General features: G+C 42.2%; 1 protein-coding gene across 1 annotated transcript in view; it reads left to right on the top strand.

Annotated features, from left to right (window-relative positions):
- The window catches only part of KIF5C (kinesin family member 5C), an 85401-nt gene that overhangs the window by 45369 nt on the left and 14697 nt on the right, over positions 1-25335 (top strand). Inside the window, exons 9-19 of the mRNA XM_040602928.1 lie at positions 1125-1229; positions 1574-1722; positions 6553-6701; positions 9847-10022; positions 12132-12200; positions 15960-16166; positions 17169-17315; positions 19725-19913; positions 22095-22212; positions 23388-23464; positions 24857-24966. Of these exons, the coding sequence (XP_040458862.1) occupies positions 1125-1229; positions 1574-1722; positions 6553-6701; positions 9847-10022; positions 12132-12200; positions 15960-16166; positions 17169-17315; positions 19725-19913; positions 22095-22212; positions 23388-23464; positions 24857-24966 (1496 nt within the window). The remainder of the gene's footprint in view (positions 1-1124; positions 1230-1573; positions 1723-6552; positions 6702-9846; positions 10023-12131; positions 12201-15959; positions 16167-17168; positions 17316-19724; positions 19914-22094; positions 22213-23387; positions 23465-24856; positions 24967-25335) is intronic.

Genomic DNA, 25335 nt, shown 5'->3' with positions numbered 1-25335 from the left:
CATTTTGCAATGCTGTGGAATTCTTTATTCAAGCAGGATCCTGGGTAACTACTGTGCGTGTCAAAATAATTACTCATGGTGAAGCAATGTCTTTTGTTGTGGTGGGAGATTTTAGTTTCTTTCTGAAAATCAGAAATAAAACGAAAGATTTTTGTTCGATAGGCTGCACAGGGTTCAGGTTGCACAGTGGGACGCTCTGGTTGATAACCCATCAGTACAATGCAGATGCTGTCCATCAGAATAATTAATCACGTGAAACTCTATTACTGCATATAATGCTAAATGCTAAATAAAAAACTCCTAGTGGTGTTTAGAAAATGAGTGTGTAGTCAGGCTCTATTCTCTGAAAACTACATTTTGTAGTTCATTAGGTTTGGACATTGTACAAAAAACCTGGAATAAGGGTTTCCTTGGTAGGTTGTTGTCTTAAAAGATATTGTTTCCTTTTATGTCATGTATCATTTTTAGAGGACAGTAGAGATACTGTAGTGTTAATGTAGAGAAAAATATATGGCTTTATCCTCCATTTCTGTGCCCTTCCCCACCCACTCCACCCTGCCAAAAAGAAGAGAGAAGGAGAAACAACTATAAAACTGTGTTGTTGTCTAAAGGAGAGCTGGTCCCAGGCTACCAAGCTTCTTGACTGGGGCACCTTGGGATCGAGTTTGCTGACCAGTAAACCTTGTGGTCAGGATGAGTGAGACTATCCTTTTTCTGCCCTGATATTCTTGGTCGGTGCACACAAAAAACCCGAAGCCCAAGATACTAGTTTGGTGGCAAACGCTGTGCCACTGAGTGTGCCCCGAGAACATACCTGTGGTGTTCCCTGGCTGCACAGCCTGGTCGTGGCAGTGGTCCCCGCCTGTCCTCAGGTGAGCGCAGACTTACCAGCTTTTCCCTTAACAAAGCAATGACCAACTTGCCCTTACACTGGAAGAAAGGGGGAGGTATTCCAGGCTTCCACTAACAAAAAAATGCATGTACAATTCTCGTTCTTCACGCTGAGGGTAAGTTTGCTTTGTTTCTCCTCCACAAGCAGCTGTAACCGTTGCGCGGTGTGCACTGTAGTGTGTGCAGGCGCTGGCTGGCAGCTGAGCCTGACTGTTGCCTGCTCTCTTTGGTAGGTCAGCAAAACTGGAGCGGAGGGCGCTGTTCTTGATGAAGCTAAAAATATCAATAAGTCTTTGTCTGCTCTAGGCAATGTGATATCTGCCTTGGCAGAAGGAACTGTAAGTAATCCTGTTTTGTGTTGTTGAAGAATGGCCTTTTTTATTTTTCTGTTTCTTTGCCACGCATGTCAAAAAATAAGCTAACATTTCGATTCGGAAAGAAGAAAGTATTAGATTTCCAACCACAAACTGGTGACGCTTTTGGTATTCTGCTAAAGATAAGAAACTAATTCTTGGTGATTTCACTTGAGTGGTTATCCAATCTTAGCACAATCATAATAATTACTCTTCAGGACTGTATGCTTTAAATCCATTAAACTGCTCATTGTCGACTCATGCCCTCTCTCATTTTGATAGCATCATCTTAAAACATTGCTCTTGTCTCTTACTTGTATTTTGATTAGAAAACCCATGTTCCATACCGAGACAGCAAAATGACCCGAATACTTCAGGATTCCCTCGGGGGGAACTGCAGAACTACCATTGTTATATGCTGTTCTCCCTCTGTCTTCAACGAAGCAGAAACAAAGTCGACCCTGATGTTCGGACAGCGGTGAGTCCTGCTCAGCAGTAGTGGATGGCACTTAATCAGACTTTACTCATGTTCCCAGCCAACCATACAGAGGCGAGCGAGATCAGTAAGCATTTTAAAATAGAGAGGTTATGGTTTCTGGAGTTGCTCAAAATAGTACTAGAGAACTTCAGAGAACTGTTTCTTCATTCCCTATGGTACCAGAAAAATAAATGTTAATGTTGGTTGGCAGCTGCACTGTTTAGAAGCTCTGGTAGTCTTTTCTGCAGAAAATACAAAGTGTATTTGTAGCTCTTTGAGATTTTATGGGGAAGATAATGGTATTGGGCTTACTCAGTGGAAAATGGTCAGTTTTGCTTTATCTGATATTTCTCTTGATGCTTTTAAGATGTGTCTTCTCCTTGAGTGGCATCTCAAGGATTATTGTTATGGTTGTAACAGATATTTTTTAACTGTTAAGGAAAATGAAGAATATGGACTGTGTGTAATATTGACAACTTCGATAGATTACCGTGATAGCTCATGGACATTTTGATGTTTGAAGGTTCTTAACAGTTTAGGAATAAGTCCTCAGCAACAAGCAAGGGTAACATAAGTGTGGAACTACTCAGAAAGAAAATTTCTCTTCCATATGTGTTCATTGGCGATAGTCATATGAAAAACATTTGGAAAGTTAGCAAAAATAGGTCAGACTCATTACATAATTACTGCTTTTGTTGTAATTGAGGAGAACTCTGGTACTTTGGAAAATTACTCATTTTGTTTAATTGTGTAATAGCAGAAAGAAAAAAATACTAACAAGTGACAGTTGTTTGAAATAGAATTTATTTAACAGTTTGTACAGTACAATAAATTTGTCTTTGTCTAAAAATGGGTTGTTTTCCACCATGCATAATTTTTGCATTGAAGCCTATGTTGCAAAGGAGAATTTTATATTTGAAAGTAAAATCATGTAGAGAAGATTAATTGGACAATCTTCTATTAATTCATTGCCCCACTTTTATCCTTTAATGTGAGCTTTCCTTAGATTTTTATGAGGGAAGATGATCCCTTCAGCGTATTCATAGGAGAGTGTGTAAACGTGCAGGGCAGACAGGGGCAGCGGGGTGCAGTCCCCCCTCATGGAGGGGCGCAGGTCAGGGCTGGAGGAACGTTCTGCAACATGCTTCCCGTTTGGCATTGCCAGAGCTGGATGAACTTGTCCTTGTCATCTGCTGCTGGGATTTGGGCAAGCTGGGGAGGGACTCACGTGCTGCAAGCCAGGTAGCTGCAAAACCCTCTGTAGCATTTCCTTCTTCACTGCAGAGCCATAAGCTACTCATTTAAGTAACAGCACACAGGAAAAACTCCCCAAAGGGAACTTCACCGGTTGCTGCAAGAAGTTTTTATGGAAAAAGACTATAAAAGGAGCAAGTGGTCATTAACGTAATCCGGTTAAGTGTCGCTATGCGGTTTTAATTCACTGTTGTACAATGAACATGATGAACAGGAGTTTAAGTTATTGAATATGTAAGCTTCCACTGAAATCCCATATACTATAATGTGTCACAGAAATTTTGAGTAAACGCAAATATTAAGATGCAGTAATTAAATAAAGCGTGTTCACCACTCTGACATATGAGTTGCAGAGTTTTTGTTGATGGTAAAAGTTTACATGTTTTGATTGACAGCTTTACACCTCCCTACGTATGATTTTCTGACGGCAGGTGATTTTAGATGAGTGTGAGGCTGGCACCTCTGCAGACCCCAGGAGCAGTCCTAAAGGTCCTGTGCACTCATTCTGGATAAGGCTCCAGGGCAGTAACGCAGCCGCAAGGGGCATTTAATGTTAAATAGATGAGTAGGCGCTGCGTTAGGTTTCAGTCTGCCTGCTGTTATGCTGGACTCTGCCTGCAGGTATGGTTTGAAGTAAAAAGAGATGTAAACCGTAAAATAAAATAGTTCAGATTGAGGGGGTTAAAAGGTAACACATCTTTTTTTAAATTACTTTTTTTTTTTTTAAATCTAGATTAAAAGGGGTTTGGTTTTGCTCTTAATGCATAACAGTGCTCCAGGATCTCTGGGAAGTTGTGTGCTTGGGTACCTAAGGAAGTTTATCGTGGTTTCATTTTTCTTGCAGTAATTGAGGGTTTTTTCTTGCCTGTTTAGGGCAAAATCATTTTCAAACTGACTCTGCCCACCCTGGCTAGCAGCGCTTGGAGTGATATGACAGGACTAACACTTTTCTAGGAAGAGGAATGCTTTTAAGATGTTCCTTAGTGAGGACTAGGATGTCAGCTGAGAGCACTGGGGAAATAGCTACTTTGTGAGAGCCCTCGGTTGGGGTTTATTGTGGGGTTTTTCTTTGTTTGCTTAAAAACTATAGAACTGGGCTGAAATAGGAGTTTCTCATGGAAAGCATTTAATTGTAAGAAAAGGAATACAAGTAGGAGGGCTGGGGATGCACTAGACCCGCAGAGCAGCACGTGTCCTGTGCATGCACAGCGTTATTTGTCAGCGTTTTGGCTAGGAATGTCGCTGTCTACGGGAACTGGCTTCTCTTACAGGCTCTTTGGTTGTGGTATTTCATTTTTCTGATGCAACAGTATTAAGGACCTGAATAACATTAAAGGGAAGGTGTATGAGTCATAAGTGATTACTGGTTCCTCCATTTTTCTTAGCAAAAAAGATTGATATCATCAGTAAAATAAGTGTCAGGAGGAAAATTCATCTTCGGAGGCCCGCTTGTACTAATCAACATGTGCACGTGCTGCTGTGTTAGTAGTGAGTCGGTTTCTTCTCTTTCTGCTCCATCTTTTCTTGTGGTTTTTATATTATTTTTAATTTTAGTTGCCAGTAAGTACTTCATCCATCATTAGGGTAACGCAGTCAATAAACTTTATGCTGCGGCCTTTTTTTCCTCCCTGGTACAGTGCAATGAGTGGAAACTTGAGCCATGCTGTTGGCAGAGGCACTATGTAAAAGCTAACCATTAGGCATTATTTTAAAAGTACAGGGTTATTTGGAAATATTTCTAAGGTAATAAAACTCCAGCTTGCCACATAGTGCAAATCACTGGAGTGTAGTTTGGAGTGTTTTTTTGCTGATAAAATAAACTTTCAGAAATTTTATTGACTGGCCACATTTAAAGGATGCTTTAGAATCCGTAAGTGGAGCTGTGAAGAAAATCATTAAGATCGTGTGCTCGCCCCGAAGGAGGGCTAGCCAGTGCATCTGTAGCCCGTTCCCAGACGTAGTTCCTTGCATCGGCGTTTCAGCCTACACTTTCCAAACCGGTATGAGGCCTGCCTGTTATTCCTTTACTTAGCCTCTATTTTATTCCATAACACTGGAGTCATTAGGAGGGAGTCCGTGTCTGAGCAGTGAAGAGTAAAGATCCAAAACTTTCTTAATTCATACTGATTTGTTTGTTTTTTTTTCTTTTTAAGTGAGGATTTACTAGGGTAGGTGCTGTGTATTTTTTTCTGCTCGCTTTGCATTTTCTAGTGCAATTGTTTAAGTTCAGTAGGAGCTAAGCACTTCCAAATAATAAAGTGGTGGTGGTTGTTGTTGGAAGGGTTTAAATTTTGTGGTATTTTTGCCTAGAGAGGCAGTTAGCTCATGAACCTCCCAACCGTGGCACAGGCACGGGTTTAGGCTCCCTTCCCACTGAGAGCCTTCTTCAGCCCAGTAGTAACCCAGTTACCTGGTGGTGACCGGTGATTCTCCTCCTTCCCTTCCTTCCACCTCCAAAAACGTGTTTGAAAGCACTCTTTGGCTTTCAAGAAGGGTAAGTTTCCATATCTCTGCTTCACTGTGTTGACATCCTTCGTGCTGTGATGCTTCAAACAGCTGAGTTTGGCTGGGGGAGTCTGAGGGATGGCTGTGAAGAGATGGGGCAAGCCCATGGCCAGACCTTAGTGTGGGTGCTCTGTGGTGGGTCTCAGCCCAGGAGAACCTGTGGGGTTGTCGTGGTTTAACCTCATCCAGCAGCTCAGCCCCACACAGCTGCTCCGTCCCTCCCAGCAGGATGGGGGAGAGAGTCAGAAGGGTAAAAGTGAGAAAACTCATGGGCTGAGATAAAGACAGTTTGAAAGGTAAAGCAAAAGCCACGCACACAAGCAGAGCAAATAAAGGAATTCATCCCCCAGTTCCCCTGGGCAGGCAGGTGTGCGGCCATCTCCAGGACAGCAGGGCTCCATCACATGTAACGGTGACTTGGGAAGACAAACGCCATCACTCTGAATGTCCCCCTCTTCCTCCTCCTTCCCGCAGTTTATATACTGAGCATGGCGTTCTGTGGTATGGAATATCCCTTTGGCCAGTTTGGGCCAGCTGTCCTGGCTGTGTCCCCTCCCAAATTCTTGTGCCCCTCCAGCCCTCTCGCTGGCAGTGCCTGAGAAACTGAGAAGTCCTTGGCTTAGTGTAAACATGATTAGCAACATTATTCTCCCACCAAACCCAAAACGCAGCACTGCACCAGTTACTGAGAAGAAAATGAACTGTGTCCCAGTGGAAACCAGGACAGAGATGACAGCTTATCTAGCAAAGCAATAGTGACAGGACTTGGTTTTGTCCTTAGTCCAAGAACAGTTTCCAGAGCTCCTGTTTTTGGAGGAATCCTGAAGAGGCAGATCCATGTCTGCTCCAGGTCACTGGGTGCTGGATTTTCATACAGAAAAATTTCTGTTGAGGCTTCCAGGCAGTAATGGTACTGAGGGTTTGAGAGCAAAAGGAATTGTGGCATTGCACTTCAGAAAGTAAATTGCAAATATTTGGTAGTTTTCCTTTGTTTCACAAAGAATTCTGAGCCCTTACTGTTTGATTGAGATTGAAGTTGCAGAGCAACTGATGCCTCGTTTTGTTGCACAGGGCTAAGACAATTAAGAACACAGTCTCTGTGAACCTGGAGCTGACTGCGGAGGAGTGGAAGAAAAAGTACGAGAAGGAGAAAGACAAAAACAAAAGTCTAAAGAATGTTATCCAGCATCTAGAGCTGGAACTCAACAGGTGGAGAAATGGTACGTACCAGAAAATGGGAGTAGGTATGTCTTTGTATTTTTAAGGTATGTGTTTAAATCTTGCCTTAAATCACAAGAGTCACAGGAATTCTGAGCTCACCGTTCAGAGTGGTGGCTCACCCTTCACAGTAACGGAAAGGCTGAAGAAGCAGAAACTAGAGAAACCAGCAGCAGTGTGTACGGAATACCACTTTAAATGCCAAAACTAGCATGCTATCAGGTGTAGAGAATCCAAGGAAGGCAACAATATTTTTTAATAATGTTATTAATATTAATAATGAAAAGGTAGAATGTCATTAGTTTTGGGGTTTTTTGTTTGTTTGTTTTTAAAGAACTTCGATCCTCAGGCACGAGAATCAGTTCCAATATGCTTTGTTTTGTGGTTTGTTTGTTTGTTTTTATAATTGAGTTTAACATTAGAATAATTAGTCCTTTCCAATGATTATGAGTGTCATCTGATTAGAATCACCACTTGTCTCCTTCTGTGGCTTCTAAGTGAAGTTTGTTGAGAACAGCCAATTTTCTGTTTAGAAACATAGGGAATTGCTGTTCAGGGAAGGTCATTAAATCAAGTGTAGGATGGTAGAGGAGGAAGAATATGCATACATACAAATTAAATAATTTTTATTTAATCTGGAACGTTGACAAATAATTTTAGCAAATCATCCTTACTTCTAGGTTTTTTATTCCTCATATTAAAATAACATAAATCAACCCCCAAACTCCAAACCAACAAACAACGCTTCAACCCAAAGAAACTAACCCTGGCAGCCCCCTTGCACCCTGAAATCCCAACAACCCCCCCAGCTGTAAAACACTGCTGCTTTGGAGTCATTTTTATTTTCTGTATTGCTTATCGTCTATGTCCTGTGTGTTGATGTGTTCAGTAGTATGTAACTCTTGCAAACATGAAGTATCTAAAGTGAGAAGAATTTTGTGATTTAATAATTAGTCACAATTTGTTTTGCACAGTGAAGTCTGGTTTTGAACATATCCTGGGAGAAATTCACTGCTGAAGAGACAATACCTGGCCTTCATGGGTGGGAAAAATTGCTTCCTCCTTTCAGCTCCCTGTGCCGTTCCCTTGCCTTTCAGATGAGATCGTTACCTAATGATTGCGCTCAGTCTCTTTCTCTGGAGACTCCAGCACAGGGAATATTTCCCTTATCAGCATAGCGCAATTGCTATGGAGACACTCGTCTGCTGCTGGCGTTGAAGAGGGCCGAGGATTTATAACCCGCTCATGTTCTGCCTGTTTCATTCTGTGTTTGCTAAATGTGACGACTTTAATATCCTTCCCCTTCCAGAGACACACTTTTTTTTTTAAAGACCCCGTATAGATCCTTTCTATATGCCATGTAAAGAAGCCTTACAACATGCTGCCTCTATTGTTTTGTCTAAGTACGCACACCTCCTCATCCCCTCCATCTGTCCTGCTTTTCTCATCGGCGTCACCCAGCAATACATTCAGTGCATTCAAAATCCTATTGATTTCTTGTCTGACCTTCCGCAATAGCATCCTTTGGAAGGATGTTCTGTCAAAGGAGGCTCTTTACAAACAAAAGTGTCCCAGAAATTGCTTCTTGAATATGAAATGCAAGATAGATGCATACATATGCCATAGGTATAGCTCATTCTATAAATTTAGAAAATGATACAAAAAATAAACTTGTAGCAGAAAATGGGGGTGCCGAGTTCTCACTGAAGCAAGATTTCAGCAGCCTTGTTTCCAAGCACACAATCTGGCCTGTGTTTTACAGGTAGTAGGAGGTTGTTCTTGACCAATGCATTAAAATCTAAAGATTAATTTTGGGAGGCTCTCAATGGATTCTCTGCAGCCTGAGGAGCATTTCAGTGTTCAAAGCCCCACAGTCTGACCGAGCCCACCTTTCTTAGTCCGCTCCAGTGACATGCAACAATGAAAAATTAATTTACGTTTTTCTCATTAATCATATAAATAACATCAAGCCATTAGCAATAGGGCAAAACGTATTTTGACTGAAGTACGTTATTATAGATTGCTTATATATGCACCGTATATGCTGCTTCATTTCAAATTACTCTTTTTCATGCTTCAAGTGTGGAAAAAAAAAAGTGTCTTCTCTGTTAGTTGGTCGTGCTCTTTCATGCCCTGTTTTGTTCTGCTTTGGGGCCTGAATTACCTTGTCTTTTTGGTTTTTGATGTATTTGTCCTGTTTACTTCTTCTCTGCCAGTAAGAGAAATAGTGCCTACACTGTTTTGGCAAGAGGAATGGACAGTAAAGTTTTATGGGATTAAAATATTGTATCTTTTCATAGAAAAGGAAAAAACCTGTTTGTACAGGAGGGTTGGACATAGCCTTCCTGCACCTCGAGCAACGTGCGCAGCATTCAGTGGCTGGCAGTCTCTCACCAGACTCTAATGAGAGTAGATTCAATTTCTGGCATGAGCGCCTTGCCTGTCCCTCTTCACTGAGCTGCAGCGGGCTCGTAATTGCAATGCACTGACGTTACCGAAGGAGATACTCCTCGGAGAAAATGGTTTTGAAAGAAAACGTGTAGGGAGAACCTCCTCTCTGGTATGCACAGGCAACACCTGAAAACTGGTGCACGCGCTTTAATTTTACACGTGACAAGGCAGAAGGTGAACATTGTTTTAAATGCAGCTGTCTTGCCCGTTGTCCTGATGCTCCAGCAGTTCATTATGGGGGAGGGAGGGTTTATAAGGCGGTTGGAAGTCTGGAGAGGAAGAGACATTTAATTGCTGGTAGGCTTTAGGCTGAAAGTCAGATTTATTTTTGTTTTTCCTCTTTATTTACACTTTTTTTTAATCCGTGGAGCTAATCCATCTATAGAGGGCTGGAGTGAGCAGGGAGCCGGGAGTTTGGTAATTTTAGTGGCAGCCACTTGAAGTGTTGCTGCATTTTGCATGTTTGTGTTTCTCACTGTGGAGGTCATCCTCCTAACGAGGACAGCCGTCCTTCCACACCTACTTCTGTCTGTCCTTTGTATGCATGGCGGCTGCCTGCCTCGCACAGCTGGATACGGATACAGCCCTTCTTGGCTTTGCTGAGTCTCACCAGCTGTGAAGGACCTTCCCAGGTGTCCATGGGTTTGGGCAACCCTATCTCTTGGATTGGAATGACCGTGGCTTGTATGCCTGCAGGAGAAGCTGTGCCTGAAGATGAACAGATCAGCGCAAAGGACCAGAAGAACCTGGAGCCTTGTGATAACACGCCCATTATTGACAACATCACGCCGGTTGTCGCCAGCATCTCGACAGAGGAGAAGCAGAAATATGACGAGGAGATTGCCAGTCTCTACAGGCAGCTGGATGATAAGGTGTGAACATTTGGTTTGACTCCGTTTGTTGGGTGTAAATGGAAAACTAAGCCTAAAATGGGTGGGTGTCTCTCCGTATGTCTTGAGCACCACGAACTGGGAAATAACCCAAAGTTCAAAACACCATCACTGCGTAAAGGCTGATCCATTGCATCAGCTGTCTGCCTCTGCGCCCTCTGCAGAGTGTTGTGGGGCATTCGCTGTGGAACCGGGGCCAGCTTTCCCTTTAATTTTAAGGGCTCAGGACAAGCTTTTCAGTACTCCTTTTCTTCAGCGATTTTTGTAAAATTCCTCAGCAAACTGTAACATCATCTTGGAGTCTCAGGAGAAAGAAAAAAAGGGAGAAAAGGGAGACTATATCTTAATATTTTTGATATATTCATTGTGTATTTGACTTCTAAGGAAAATACATAACCATCCCTTGGGTCTCTTCTGTTCATGTTGCTCTAGCTATGAGCACTGCCTGGCATGCAGGCAGCTGTTCTATTTATTTATTTATTTATTTACACAGCTTGAAGTACATCATTGGCACTTAAAGCGATCAGCAATACATTTACTGAGCATTTACCATTAATAGCTTTGGCTTGCATGAAGATAAAAAGTGGGGAAAAAAAGGCTTATTAAACCCGTTAGCCATTACGGGTGAGAACAGCGTGCAAGGCTATCTAGAAAAAGTTTTCAGGGTAGCTTTAATTATGAATCAGAATTTGATATTAACTTTAGATTGTAATTAGCAGGAAAATATCATGGAAAAAAAGCTCCTTGTATGTTAACATGGAAGTTTGGCTGTGTATGAATACGGAGGGAGGGAGAGGATCGCTGTGTGTAACCCCTGAGTCTGACGTGCACGCAGTCTCTCTGCACAGTCTGGTTGCACGCAGCAGTGTGTTAATGGCTTCCAAACTAACAGTTATGGTTCTTAAGAAATTACTGGATTTCTGTGATAGAGAATACATTCCTGGTAGCAGTCTCTAGATATTACATATTGATAAGAAAAAGAAAAGTCCGTCGTTCCTTCACGTTCTCTCATGTAAAGTAGCAAAGCCCACTGAATTATTTTTGAGGGAACTGGCAGCAGGTTTGGGTTTTACCCCAGAAAACATGGGAAGCATCATTTGGTGTGTTACTCCAGTACTATAGAAAATGAAAACTTATTTGATTCCCAAACCAGAATACCACCGTTTGTAACTTGTTACAGTGTAAACCCTTCTTATGTTATACCTGGGCCTATTTTAATATTAGGAAACGGTGTGATACATTCTACCTGATAGCTGTGTTTGTTATCAGGAGTCAACCTGTTAGCATTCCTGTCAGTGAAACACAAAATACCAGTTCACTCTGACAGAGTAAAAAGCAACCGTTTGTCTTTGGTGCACTCCTTGGAGAAGGATATCCGTCAGGAGAACAGCGGTGGGCTCGGCCCGGGGCTGTGCTTGGTGTGCCTCCTGGGGCCTTTGGAGGAAGGACTCTTACAGTGCAGTCCTCATCCTTTCTCTTCTGCATTTAAGCTCAGTTCCTACCCACGAGGATGTTTTCTTAACAAGGAAGTTGAAATGCCAGTAAAATAGGATGCCTGGCAGTGCATTGCCTGGCAGTATTTTCTTCAAGGGCTGTGGTGGAGTAGGAAAATACAAATTCTGCAGTTGAGGGCTCCAGGTGCTGTATTGTGATTTGAGCTTCCTTTTTCATTAATGCAGTTCAAAGCTAGCTGTAAGTTGTAGTTGGTTAATAAAGCTGTCTTTAGTGATCTCTTCAGCTGAAATTCGGGGTCAGAGTAAGAGAGAGCAAGGGAGCGAGGGTGTGTATGTATTTGTACATCTATAAAATATCACATCTGTTGGCAACGTCTCCTGCGAGTTGTGTGGTGCAACTCTGACCACATCAGTGTCTTGTTTGCTGTCAGGAACACCCCTGCTGAGGTATATACCAGAGCCAACTGCACGTATGCATTGCTCTGACTGTGTAGCTCTGTGTATGTATATTTTTCTCTCATACCACTCAAATGTGCATAAGGTTTGTTATGGCATTATTCTCCCTTCTTTTCTAGAAAGGTGACCAAACAAGAAGTGTGATAAGAAACTAAAATTCTCCCACCCCATTTCATTGCAGGATGATGAAATCAACCAGCAGAGCCAGTTGGCTGAAAAACTAAAGCAACAAATGTTGGATCAAGAGGAGGTAAAAAACTAAACCCAAAACCCACCAAAAAACTCACAAATGAAAAGAACCTTGCATTTTGCTTATGAGCTCCTCATTTAATGATTCTGACATAGTTGTTGTTGTTCATATTAACTTGCTAAAATTCAGTAAGTAAGAGAAAACTCTGACAGCTAGGTTTAGACTTCAGTTTTCATAATATCCTCAGAAGAGCATTAAGCCTTGATAACTCCTTATAGTAGCATGCCATCCTGCTGGGAAGATCCTGGAGGTACCAGGGTAGGAGCGTGGCCAGTGTTATTGACTTCAAACATATTTTTAATATATTTTTGTACTCTTCCATGTATCCAGACACTGTGGACTGTGCGTACAAATTTCTTAGTCTGACAGTATAAAAATTACTCCTGGTAATAAATTACGGATGTTCATTATTTTGTTAGAGACAGTACTGAGGGAAATCTGTGAGTCTGAAAAATTGGTTATTGGTGCCACCATAGGTTTGCTTCAAAATCTTGGATTGCTCACTTCAAACATTTTATTTCTGCCTGTAAAATGAATGTTTTTTGTTTTTTAGATAGGGAATATGATAGCTAAACTTCCAGTGAAGTAATTTCCTTATCTGTCATTTGTTTATGAGAGGTTTTGAAGATCCAAAATCTGGCAATAACACCAAATCACCAAGTTGCCCAGATGTTGCTGTAGTAGTATTTCTTAGAAGATGCTTTTTTTTGCTGGTTTTTGAACAATGGGAAACTGGAGGACCATTCAGACCGAGAATATATAATCCAATGTGGGAGTTCATCCATCGTTAGTGTTCCAAACATTGGTCTCTCTTTGCACAGAACACTGCTGTGATGCTCTAGGAGAGCACCTCTCCCAGCTGCATGAGCCACTTCACTGGGGCACAGCATTATGCTGGCTGCTTTATTGACCTCTCTTGTCATTGCAAAGTTATTCTGTCTGTGTCTCAATCCTTATCTAAGCCCTCAGAAAGGGTTTCCAAGGTGTAGTCCCTTAAAACAGGGAGAGAAAAACATATGAAAGCATCTGTTACTCATCGCTCGTTACTTAGCTGCCGCCTTTGGGGAGCTATCCTCACTGGTGGAATTACCAGCTTTATTTTACTTTGTGATTAAGCTCATCATTCACTTGCCACAACTTTCTTCTGATTTCTTCGTATTGCGTGCTACCCGTGTCTGTGGCTATACAAATAGAACAGAGTTTTATGCATCCTTAGCAACATTATTATCTGATGTGTGTTATTTACACCATCTCATTTCTCCCATCTTTTTTACATCAGTGTTCTCATCTAAAGCTTCTTTTCCCCTCAGTTCTTCTTGTGCCTAATTTTTTGGGTGATGTGCATTTCTTTCTTGGTGTTAGATATCTTAGAGCCTGCTGTATGCTGGCTTATTCCCCACGCTCTGTGTTCCATACTCAATATCACATCTGGAAGATGCATCAAGTTTTCAGTGGTCTCTAATCTTTGCCTTACAGACCACTTTCCCCCATTTTTGCACGTGTTTTGGTCTAGCTCTGCTGACTTATAGAAGCCTCTGCAGCTGCTGGTGCTGCACCGCTTGTTCAGAAGGTTTAGCTGCTTCATCTGAGAAGCTTGTCTATCTTACTAGCTTTGAAAAAGCTTTGAAAGCTAATGCAATTTTTTTTTCTTCTTTAAGGGAATTATTTTTTGCAAGTTTTGTCTTCCACATGTAAGCCTCACCTGCACTGCCGGAGTGATGTACCTGGTCCTTCTTAGGGCTGTGATTAGCACTGTGATACATTTAGCTGCAGCGCAGCTGCCTCACTCTGCTTCCCTCTAATTAACCAGAAGACTTTTTTCTGCTCAATTAAGCTAGCAGGTTAGTTATAAATCTAAGGCCTGCCACAGATGGCGTTGTGCTGATGCTGGTGTCTTTTGGTACCCTTTCACCACTGGCTATTTCCTAGGGCGTGTGTTTTGGGGGGGATTCTGAATCTTCCAGCCTTGCATCTCGCGTGCTGTGAGCAGATCCGCTGTGCACTGCAGAGTTGTCTCCTTCCCTTTGTTTACAACTGATCAGTATGTTATACTGATCATATGTATGTATATATATGTGTATATATATACGTATATATGTATATAACATATATACATATGCTATAACAATATGTGTTATTAATAGCCTTTTAAAATCTAGGTATACTTTTTCCACGTTACATCAACAAGAATCTTCCGGGGAGCTGTGTTTATGCTCTAGGTGCTATATAACAGTTCCTTTTACTTGAAGTCACAGTAATATTCACACAGAAAATTTCTTAAGTAAATGTAAATAATAGTTCCATCTGTGTTTAGGAGAAAGATTATTTTAAGCTATTTTGTTGTTTAAATATTTACATGCCATCTGGCTTTGGCAATTCAGTGGGTTTTTCTGTAATGTGAGTACACTTCTGAGGCTGCAGCATTATCAGTGAGATAAATTTCCCTTACATCTGAATCCTCGCTCCGCCACTTTGGGCACGTGCCAGTGTCTGGAGCTGCCTGGTTGGTTTCCTATTTTCCATTAGCACTCTGAGCCAAAAAAACGCAGTGTCTTCTCTGACATTATTCTTTCAGGTGGTTCATTTTTAGAAAGGTGTTTCTGTTTTGCCTGGGGTCTCACACTCGACCTCTTCACGGCCTGGGAGCCAGCGGGCAGTGGTGGGATGAGGCAGAACAAGGCCACCCAACGCACTTCAGTAATGCAGAGTTTGTTCTGCTGTCTGAGAAAGCTGCAGGCCAGTAAAATTATACAAATCCATGTATAGGAGGGCTTGGAATTAAGTGAGTTCTGTGAGCGAATGTCCAAACTTTGCCAAACGTTAGGATGAGCATGAATGCCTTCTTGCATCACATGCACCGGTTCTATACGTTACTGTTCCGTATTTTATGGTTTTATGCAATGTTAAGTCTTGATCTTGTTACTATTCTTGAAACTACAGTATTAGTAATAGATGTTATGTGGCACCTTTATTTTCACATCATTCTGCAGCATACGACTGCTGTTGAGCCTGGGTTTGTGCTAGGAACTCGATAGCTGAATTTTCGAGATTTTTAACACCTGAAGGAAGATGGGGTTGTGCAAGGGAGAGGGCTATGCCACTGACCTCTTGCAATCACTGTCACTGAACCTTCAGCATCTCTCTTAGTGGCATGCAGAGAGTAAATGTGATAAGTTTTACAAATTTGAAATAGTCAGGAGTATGTTTGAAGCCTATATTTTCTTCTTCAGTTAATACTTTGCCTCACAAATATGAGCAGCTAATCTGTCTTCAGCATCATGCTTCAGATGTTAACTAAAAATAATCATTGTAGGTTTGCTTATCAAAATACTTCTCTAATGCCACAAGACCTTTGAGGCTGCCTCAGAGAGCCCTTTTACTTGGTTCTGTTCAAAGATGAGTCTGTGTTTAAATATTTTATTTTGTGATATTTTTTTGGTTGTAGCTGCAGCATTGGATTGAGGGAGAAAATTTTTTTTGGAGCTACGATGCTCGGTCTTGTGTCATAATGGATTTGATTAAGTCTTTCTTTTCATTGAAGTTCAGAGCCTTTTTTGCTTCCTTCAAATACATTCATGCTGAAAGTGATGCTGTTTCTGGTAGAGTAGCAGCATTTCTTCTCTCCTGCTTTCTCTCACAGCACACATGCTTGTGTGCTCACACTTTCTTTCTCTTTTTCTCTGGTTTTGCCCTTTTCAATGTTGTCTTTTGGATGAGTTTTTGGGGTGACTTAACACTTCTGTGATACCTGGTTTCCAGCTTTTGGCCTCCACTAGGAGAGATTATGAGAAGATTCAAGAGGAGCTGACCCGTCTCCAGATTGAGAATGAAGCAGCGAAAGATGAAGTGAAAGAGGTTCTTCAAGCCCTGGAAGAATTAGCTGTCAATTATGACCAGAAATCCCAAGAAGTGGAGGACAAAACAAGGGCCAACGAGCAGCTGGCTGATGAGCTGGCACAGAAGAGTGTAAGAGCAAGCGGTTCATAGTGCCAGTTCCCTCCTCACCCCCTAACTCTGCACCTCCCCTAAAGATTTCCATAGGGGCTCCCAGAAAACTGCTAGCCTGTGCCATTGCAGGGATCTTTCAGATGCTTCCAAGTACGTTGTTAAGTAGTTTAAAAACTGGAGTGGCAGGGAAGCTCTGAAGAGATCTGTATTTGCTGGTGCTACCCTCTCCTATCTTAATTAAAAGGTAACATTAAGGTAATTCAGAAACTGGTCTGTGGAAGCTGATGGCAGGTTGTGGCTCTCTTGTAACCTGTGTATTTTGCACTCCCTAGCAGCAGCTGAACTGCCTGTGAGAACTGGCCATTCTGTGTTTTGGTTATTTAAAAACTGTATTATGCCAAGAAAGATGTGAAAATCTGCTTTATACAAATTGCTACCTTTTGTGTTTCTCTGGACTCTGTGCTGCGGAGCAGGGATTTTGTTTAGACTCAGGGGATCCCAAGGAAGAAACCAATAAAATAAAAAAAAATCAGCTTTTTCAGATGTGTACTGATCTTTAGGAAAAGGGCTGACTAGAGAAAAGGCAAGATTGGCTTACTAGTTTCAGACATCCTTGTTCCTTAATTCATTACACAAATAAGGGAGCTGTTGTTAACAGTTCTTTTTTCATGGAAGACTTTGTTACCTACTTCAGTAAAAGAGATTACTATGAAATCCACTTGAAAAAATTGAATTTTATATCCTTCTATACCTGTTTCTCTGTGATTAACCTTCCTTGATGTGTATTACGTAGATAAGATTCTTACCGGATTTACTACATTTAATAGATCTAAAGTAGCCTTGTTAGCAAGCGCGTTGTGAAAGTGGATTATGGCAAGGTGGAATGGTACGTGTCCGTGCATTGAGCCAGTAGGCATGTTCAGGAAAATGCAAGACAATACTGTGTAACCTAAATATCACAGAAGAATTGGTGCCCAGTACGCTCAGGGGAGGGTAACTTTTGCTTTTAAACCTTTTCAGAGTGCCCTGACGGCGACCCAGAGGGAGCTGGGCCAGTTGCAGGAGCTCAGTAACCATCAGAAGAAGAGAGCTACCGAAATCTTGAACTTGCTGCTGAAGGACCTGGGAGAGATTGGAGGAATCATTGGGACTAATGATGTTAAAACAGTAAGGGTTTATGTATTTATTTATTAATTAATATCTTTATTGCTTGCCCGTGCCCTGCCCCCCACCTCACCCCCCACCCCCCGCAATAGAAGAATACTTGACGTGGAATATGTCCTTCTCCAAGGACGCTGCTGTTGCTGTGTTTAAAACCCCTGGCTCCAGCACAGAGTAAAATACCGAAGAGATCTTTGTCTGAGTCAGAGATGGTGGGTGTTTGTGCACACAATTACCACTTCTATTCCCAGCTCAGTGTTTGGGGCCAGACTAATGCTGCCCATGTGGATGTTGATGCATTTATTAATTGGGGGATACTCGGTTCCCCCCAAAACAATACACACGTAGCCCTATTCCTTCATTAGCTAGTGTGAGCCACTATTCCTAGAATCTGCAGAATCTTTATGGGTGAGATTTGGCTTCTGGGAGGCTATCTTTTTGTTTGAAGTTTGTCCTAAAACTGTTGTGTAGCTGAAGGTGAACAGTTCTCCAAGGCAGAGGTCTGCACTGACGGCTGTCCAGGGCACCCAAACGAAAAGTTCTGCAGGGAAATTCTGATTTCTGCATTCTGGTGTTTATTACCTTTCAACAGTGGCTGGCTTCAGCAAAGAGTCCATGCTTTCATGTTGTGTTTCTGGACACAAGGTGCTTTAAACTGGCTGATTCCCAGCACTGATAAATTTGTGCTAGATACCACATAAATAATTACACAACAGTAAGACCAGCTGAACTTTTGTGTAATGACTAATGTCCTTTACAGAAGAAAAATTGCAGAGGATCTTATTCCTTTGAAGAGAGAAGGTAAGAATGGGAGTGAAGGTGGTTGAAGTGGCAGAAACCTTGGTATCTGAACACACCTGGAGATGGTGCAAATTTTGGCCAGCTTTGCTTTGAAGTTTGCCTTCGGTCTGGCTCTTGGGTTTACAGATAAGGGCAAGGAGGTAGCTACTCACTTTGTCACACTTGTGTTGGAGATGAGCAAAATGCTAAGTCTCAAGGGAGATATTTGTATGATCATTGTGAAGTTGCTCACATCTCTGATGGAAACTTTTCATGGCCTGGAAAATCTTCCTGGTGATGTTAACGCCATCTTATCTGTCCATTTAAAACCACATGAAAAAGAATAATTGCTAAAACTGGGTAAGGAATTACTTTTCAGGGTGTATCTAAATTCTGTGCAAAGCACTCTGTTTTCTTGCTTTAATTCACTTCTCAGCTTTTGAGCTATGAACATTCCTGACCATTCAAAGCTAAAGTGAGTACATGTGGCTTTGAGTTATCTCTGACAGTTGATGGTATCCTGCTAAAGCCCCCTTAGACCAGGAGATCCTCTAGCCTGCTCTTACTGCAGAGGACATGATCCCTGCTGTCTGATGTGGCTATGCAGATGCCAGGACCACAAGACCAGACTTTGCTAGATGTTACAGCAACCTCTGGTGGCCACTGTAATAGGAACTAGAAGAGGCACTCTGAAAATGGAGGCAGAGGCCGTTTGATACAAATTTTTATAGTAACTAAGATGTCAGCATTTTACAGGACAGCTGTCAGTGTAAACAAGGCCAGATTGAGAAGCTTTTAGAAGAATAATTTCCAATTTGTTGGCAATTAGCATCATCTCAAAGTGTGTCAATTTCAGACCAGACTGAGAGTTTTGGAAGCAATCACATTTTTTAGGCTGTTGGGAGGAGATACAGCACATGCTGCCTTCCCCTTGGCCGTGCTGGGCAAAAGGCAAAAATCAGATGAAGTTGTTAGCCACGTGCTCGCTCAAGGAGAACCTTTGCAGCTCATCCTTGGGTTACGTGAAATAAGTAGTTGAAGAAAAGTCATGAAGAGAAAGACATACAAATAAAAGGCACCACAGTAAACCAGGGAAGGAAATTATGTATAAATAGAATTATGCTAATATTTAGAGACAAGAGCCATTTTCTCTTGCCAGGTGAGATTTCCAGACCCATGTTTGTCTTACAGCTCCTTGTTGAAGTAGGTAGCACAACCCTTCAAGAGGAGACTCATTTAAGGAGTACTTTGAAAATGCTCTTCAACTTTTAGCAGTTTGAAAGAAGGAACATTTCCCATGCTGGTGATGTGAGAGGGTTTCTCCAAAATATGCTCTTGCCATGATGGTGGGCTTGGTTACTTCAGACGTTGAACCACTGAATTGATGAAGCACACTGTGAGCGCAAGTCTTAATTTCTCTCTTTTGAGGCTTATTAGTGAAGATTGTAAGAAGCAGTGTGGTATAACATTTTTAAAGGTGACCAGTAGGTCCATGGGTACTCCTTGAGGGTTGATGTGCTTTCACAGAGGCTTCCTAGCTCTAGACAAGAGTTTCACAGCAGGATGATTGCTTTGCGTTGACTTACCTGCAAGAACCACACCTTCAAGATTGCGATCTTTTCTGTGTGTGTTTAGTTGGCAGATGTGAATGGGGTGATTGAGGAGGAGTTCACCATGGCACGGCTTTACATCAGCAAGATGAAGTCGGAGGTGAAGTCTCTGGTGAACCGCAGCAAGCAGCTCGAGAGCGCCCAGATAGACTCCAACAGGAAGATGAACGCCAGCGAGAGGGAGCTTGCGGCTTGCCAGCTCCTCATTTCACAAGTACGTTTGTCCCTTCCCTCAGCCCGTTGCAGCAAGGTTTGATGACTTTCTCAGCCTGCTTCCTCATGAAATGCAACGCGTGTGCTGGGAGCGAGAAATGAGGCTTAAGGGAGCAGAGTGTGTTTCTCATGTCTGTTTTGTTGGGTTTTCTCTCTTCTTCCATTCCTTCCTCTCAGTGTTTTTTTCAGCACGTTCAGTGGCAATATTGTGTCCTGCTGTAGTTCTCAAAAACTGTTCTATGACATAATACTGAGAATCCTCCTTGGAGTGATTTTCTCAGTGTGAATTTGGATCTTTTACCTTCACTTTAAAAGCAACCTGAGAAAGGAGGCAGTGATTGTATGGCTCGCTAGCAAAACATCTGGAGACCCCCAACGTATCTGGTCTGTTAGTGTGCTAGCAAGATAACCAGGCAGCAATATACAATGTAATACGTTATGGAAAACGTTACTACCTAAGACAGAAATCCAGATGGTAGGAGGGCTTCACAGTGGGTGGCAGTTGCAAGCAGTGATGCTTGCTGCAGGGAAGGGGACTGACTGCTTTGACGTGCTCAACTGCTTTGAAGCAGACATGTGAAGGGGAGGAGATGATACAATTAACTGTATTTCATTTGCTACCGCTTAGTCTAAGAAAACCTGGGGCAAGGGTAGCCCCTTGTCCTGCAGCAGAATGTCTTTAAAGTTCTACTTAATAAAGCTGTACTGGGAAGCGTGCATAATATTACAGGGAGGCTGGAGTCTGAGGGTATTGGTTATCCAAAAATGTGAAGTAAAAACTGTACTTTTTATCTTGTGCTAAAGCAGACCCTGGGCTGGCACGGCCACTGCAGGGAGTCACCCCGCCAGCCTGCAGGGCTCTCTTTCCTGAGGAATCTGCAGTAGTAAAGCAGATTAAGGCCTGACTTGCAAGGCAGCTGTGTGTGTGCTTCTGCTGGCAGGAGGAGCGGGAACACATTGCTGGGAATAAAAGCCTCAGCAGTGGGTGGTGGGACAGCCCTTTTCAGCCCTGCTGGTGGCCTACGCTGACCCAGCGAAGGCATGAAAGGCAGCCCGGCAGGTTCTGTGGGCTTAGTATTTGTCCTCTTACACCGCAGCCACACAGGAATCACAGAGAGCTTTGATGCTCAGAGCTTGTCACAAGCCTGACCTAGCTGTTCTCCTCCGTGCCTATTTCCAGACAGGAGACTGGAGGTTTAGGATTTTGAGACGTTTATCCAAGTACTGTATGCTTGTGTGGTGAAGGAACCAAGAAGAAACGCTCGTAAGCAGGTAGTCACCTTGCCTTGGCCTTTTGGAGGTTCTAACGTCAAAGTGCAGATTGAGGCCTGTCCGTGTTAAGCTGAGCCATAAAACGGTGCGCCACTGCTGCGTGCCATGCCAAGGGTCTCCGTTTTGCAGCCAGGACATTTGGAGCCAAGCTGAGAGCTGGCCAAATTTCTTGTTAGGTTTAGGAGGCCACTGGAGGATTCGCTGCCCGAAGTGTGCAGCTCAGGTGTGCACCTTTCCCTTCCTGGAGACCTCAGGGCCGGGAGGGTCTGAACTATTTTGGTTCCTGCTAAGGATGATGTTTCTCTAAAGCCCGAGCTCCGCGTTGAGGCTGCTGTAAAGGTCTCGGCCCCTCTCTGCTGAGGTGAACCCACAGGTGCTTCAGTGGCCTTATTGATAGGATGTAATGATTCCCAGACAGCAGCTTAATTTTATCCCCAAGTTAGAAGATATTTGTTCCATTTTTGATGTTTTCACTATTTTCTGTGTAAACATAAACTTTCTAATTCAAAAGGATGTTAGCAAGAAACAAATCATCAGGATGGCTGGGGAAAGTCAATCTGAGCTTCTGCAGGTTGAAGCATCCAGGAAGCCACCTCGGAAGACCACTGTTCCACTGGTTATAGAAAGCTGCTACTGTTTGTTTAACACCAAGTCATGAGCTTCCAAGGATGTTTTGGAGTTACTTCCTGCACTGTTCAGCATATGTCTCGGGCTAACGTGTGACCTTTAAAAATGCAGTCTGTTTTGATCTGTTAGCTCCTCCTCAGATCGTTTGCTGTGGTTTCTCTTAGTCATCAGCTCTGCATGTGGAGAACGGTCTATTTTTCCTCCTTATGTAGGACAGTACCTGAATTCCTCAGTAACAAGCTGTGGTACTCACATCTTATTGCTATTCCCCTTGTCTTTAAAGCATGAAGCAAAGATCAAGTCCCTCACAGACTACATGCAAAATATGGAGCAGAAGAGAAGGCAGCTGGAAGAGTCGCAAGACTCTCTCAATGAAGAACTTGCCAAGTTACGTGCTCAAGGTATAACACTGGGTCTTGCAGTCATCACTTCTTTTACCAACTCTACCTTAGAAAATTCGGTGTTGGCTGCATTATCATGCGTACGGTAGTCTTAAAACATTTTATTGTCTGCTTAGTATTTTGTGGTGAAGACCTAAAATTGTGATTCGGGATATTTAACATGTTGCACTTCCTTGTAGTACATTACACTTCAGATGAAACCAGGATTATCCCTTTCAGCCTAGTCCATTCACAAAATACAGAGAAACATAATTTTTCAAAGGAATCAAGAACTTTGACAAGCTTCACCTTGAGCTTTCATGATGTGAGAAATAAAAAAAAACCCAACAAATACTTTAGCCAAACAGCACCGATCAATCTTGCTAAATCACTGTTCTGTAAAATTCTTGGATATTCATCTAATTTCAGTTGTCCCACAGCTAAATGCCCTTCCAAAAGGAAGCTACTTCCCTTAGGGTCAAGTAAAAGGTGTATCTTTCCTAGCTCCTATATAGGATCCAGCTGACTTCATTTTCAGAATTGCTGTTTTTTCCCCTTCTGATTTACTGTGGAAAATGTGTATCAAAAGCAGGTCTTGTAGCATTGCTATGCTACTGGTTTATTTAAAATTACGATGTGACGTAGTAGCCTTAACATTATACTGGATTTCTGTACAAGGGATCTTCTCTGACTCTAGGAGTAGCAGGTGGTGACAAGACTTTGTTTTTTGTTGTTGGGGGGTTTTTTTGTTGTTTGTTTTTTAAACATCTCCTGCATTTTTAGAATAGAATTCTCTGCATTTCTATAATGGAATTTTTATTCCATCTCCTGATGTTCCTACCCCACTCATAAGAAATGACCTGGTTCTGGAGGCACCATTTCCCCATAGAAAGTGAAGGGATATGAGGAGGAGGAGGACTGTGATAAGTAGCATTAAAAGGAGACAAGGGTTGCTTGGAAAGGTGCTGGGTGGGCTGAAGACAATGGGGCCTGTTAGCAGAAGGAAAAGGGGGTTTGGGCAGTATTGTCACAGCTTGGGTACTGCAAACCATGGCCTGTTTCTGCCCCTCCAAAGCTGCCTCCCCTGATCCTGCTGCTTTCTGCAAAAAGAGGAACTGTTGGGTTTATTTAAATGGCTGGACGTAGCGTGTCCTGGAACTTGTGGCTAATTCTCAACTGTCTCCAACTTTAAACAGAAAAAATGCATGAAGTCAGTTTCAAGGATAAGGAGAAGGAGCATCTGACCCGGCTTCAGGATGCAGAGGAGATGAAGGTAGTATGGCATGCTGCAATTTTAGAGGGCGTTTCTCAGTGAGATCGTTCATTAAGCTGATAATTAGGGTGTAATTTTGTCTTCCTGTACAACGTTGTGTGCTTTCGGAAAACGCTTCCAGCCTCTGTTAGAAAACCTGACCTCATGTAATTAAGCGACCTTTGCAATATGGAATTAAGAGAACTTGCTAGTATTGAGGTTGTTGATCAGATGATGGAAAAAAGTAAATTACAGTCTGAACATCTGAGGTGTGTGTCTTCTGAGACCAGTTTGTAAGCTGTGCCAACTTCCAAGAGTAGAGAGGTTCAGTGGACTGTGTTCACTCAATTGGAAATGCCTGGGTTCCTCAAATCACACCAACGGAGAACCAAAATATAAACCCCAGTGTATTGCGTCCATAGCTGAGAACAGTTTGGTTATATATGATTAAAAAATGATATTGATTCACCTCTATGTTACTCTAATTTTCTGCTGGTGGAACTCCGCTGAAAGTCAATTTGCAAAGTAAGGAATCATGCTACTAAGGTTAATACAAATTTGGTACCAAAAAAATTGATTAAAAAAAAGGTCACTTTCCCAAATAATTTGGCAAGAACTCTGACTATCTCCTAGAAATAATAATGAAATCTAAACCTGTTTTCTGGTGTTTTCTTCTTTTGGAACGCAAAGAATTGCTAGGCAGTAATGCATGAGTTGGGTTACTGATGTGGTTGCAAACTGCAGAAAAGGAATGATGTAGTTATACAAGGGTAGTGATGGAGGTTTATCAGCTTCAGAACTTTTACCTCCATTATAAGGAGGTTACCTCCATTTTTAATACAAATGTTACGTATGTTAAAGTTATTAAAAACAGTTGCACAGTTATTCCTTACAGTTAGAAGAAAAAAAGCCAATCTTTGATTAACAAGCTCAAGAGATGCATCGAGTTTTTCTTACTACTTGAGATATGTCTAAACCTAGAATTTAAATAACAGGTCTGTCGGTAAACAATTCTCAAGAGTGGGAGGGTGTTTTGGGTTTTACTTCTGTCACAGGTATAGCTGTACATGTATAAACAGGTGGAATCATAGAAGACTGGTAAAACCAGTGTCATTCCTGGCACTTGATCGGCTAAGACCCTGGCTTTCACATGCGGCAGTTCTTGCAAGAAAATGAGTGGAAATTGGTGTGCATCTGTTGCTAAAAACTGTCTGAATTAAGTGCTTTGAGGAGGAGATGCACAGTTCTGTAATCATCGAGCTATACCAGGCAGATTCCTGAATTAGCCTGATTCCATAAGCTTCACTCAAATCCGGAAAGATAGGTCAATGTAGCTGACACGTAAGAAGGAAGCTGGGCTGTGCGCTACTTGATTTCTGTTTCATGTATGGCTCTGGTTTTTGCACCCTGCAGAAGGCACTGGAGCAGCAGATGGAGAGTCACAGGGAAGCCCACCAGAAGCAGCTGTCCAGGCTGAGGGATGAAATTGAAGAGAAGCAGAAAATAATTGATGAAATCAGAGAGTACGTTCACTCACGCCTTTGCTTTCTCTATTCCTGTCCTGTTCTGGGACACTGTAGGGATGTTTTGGGGTTGGTTTTCTTAGTTTTAATTGATATCTCTAGATTTCAGTGTCTTACAGAAAGTAGTGACCTTACATGCAACAGCCAACCCTCTAATTGTTTTTCACAGTGGATTACAGTGCCTAGTTCTTTATTGAGGAGCTTTAACAGGTCTATAAAATTATAGAGAGGAAAAAGAAGGGGTAATGTTACACCTGCAGGTCAGTAGGTAAGAGAAGCTTGGAGGAGAACAGATTGTACAAGATAAAGGTTTTGAGAGCCTCTTACAGTCCTGCCACAGACTTTCTGAGAGTCTAGGTGAGTTGAGAG

The sequence above is a fragment of the Falco naumanni genome, chromosome 8 (assembly GCF_017639655.2).
Source record: "Falco naumanni isolate bFalNau1 chromosome 8, bFalNau1.pat, whole genome shotgun sequence".
In the NCBI taxonomy this organism is placed as follows: Eukaryota; Metazoa; Chordata; class Aves; order Falconiformes; family Falconidae; genus Falco; species Falco naumanni.
Note: the sequence above shows the minus strand (reverse complement) of the source record. Positions and strands in the feature narration are given on the sequence as shown.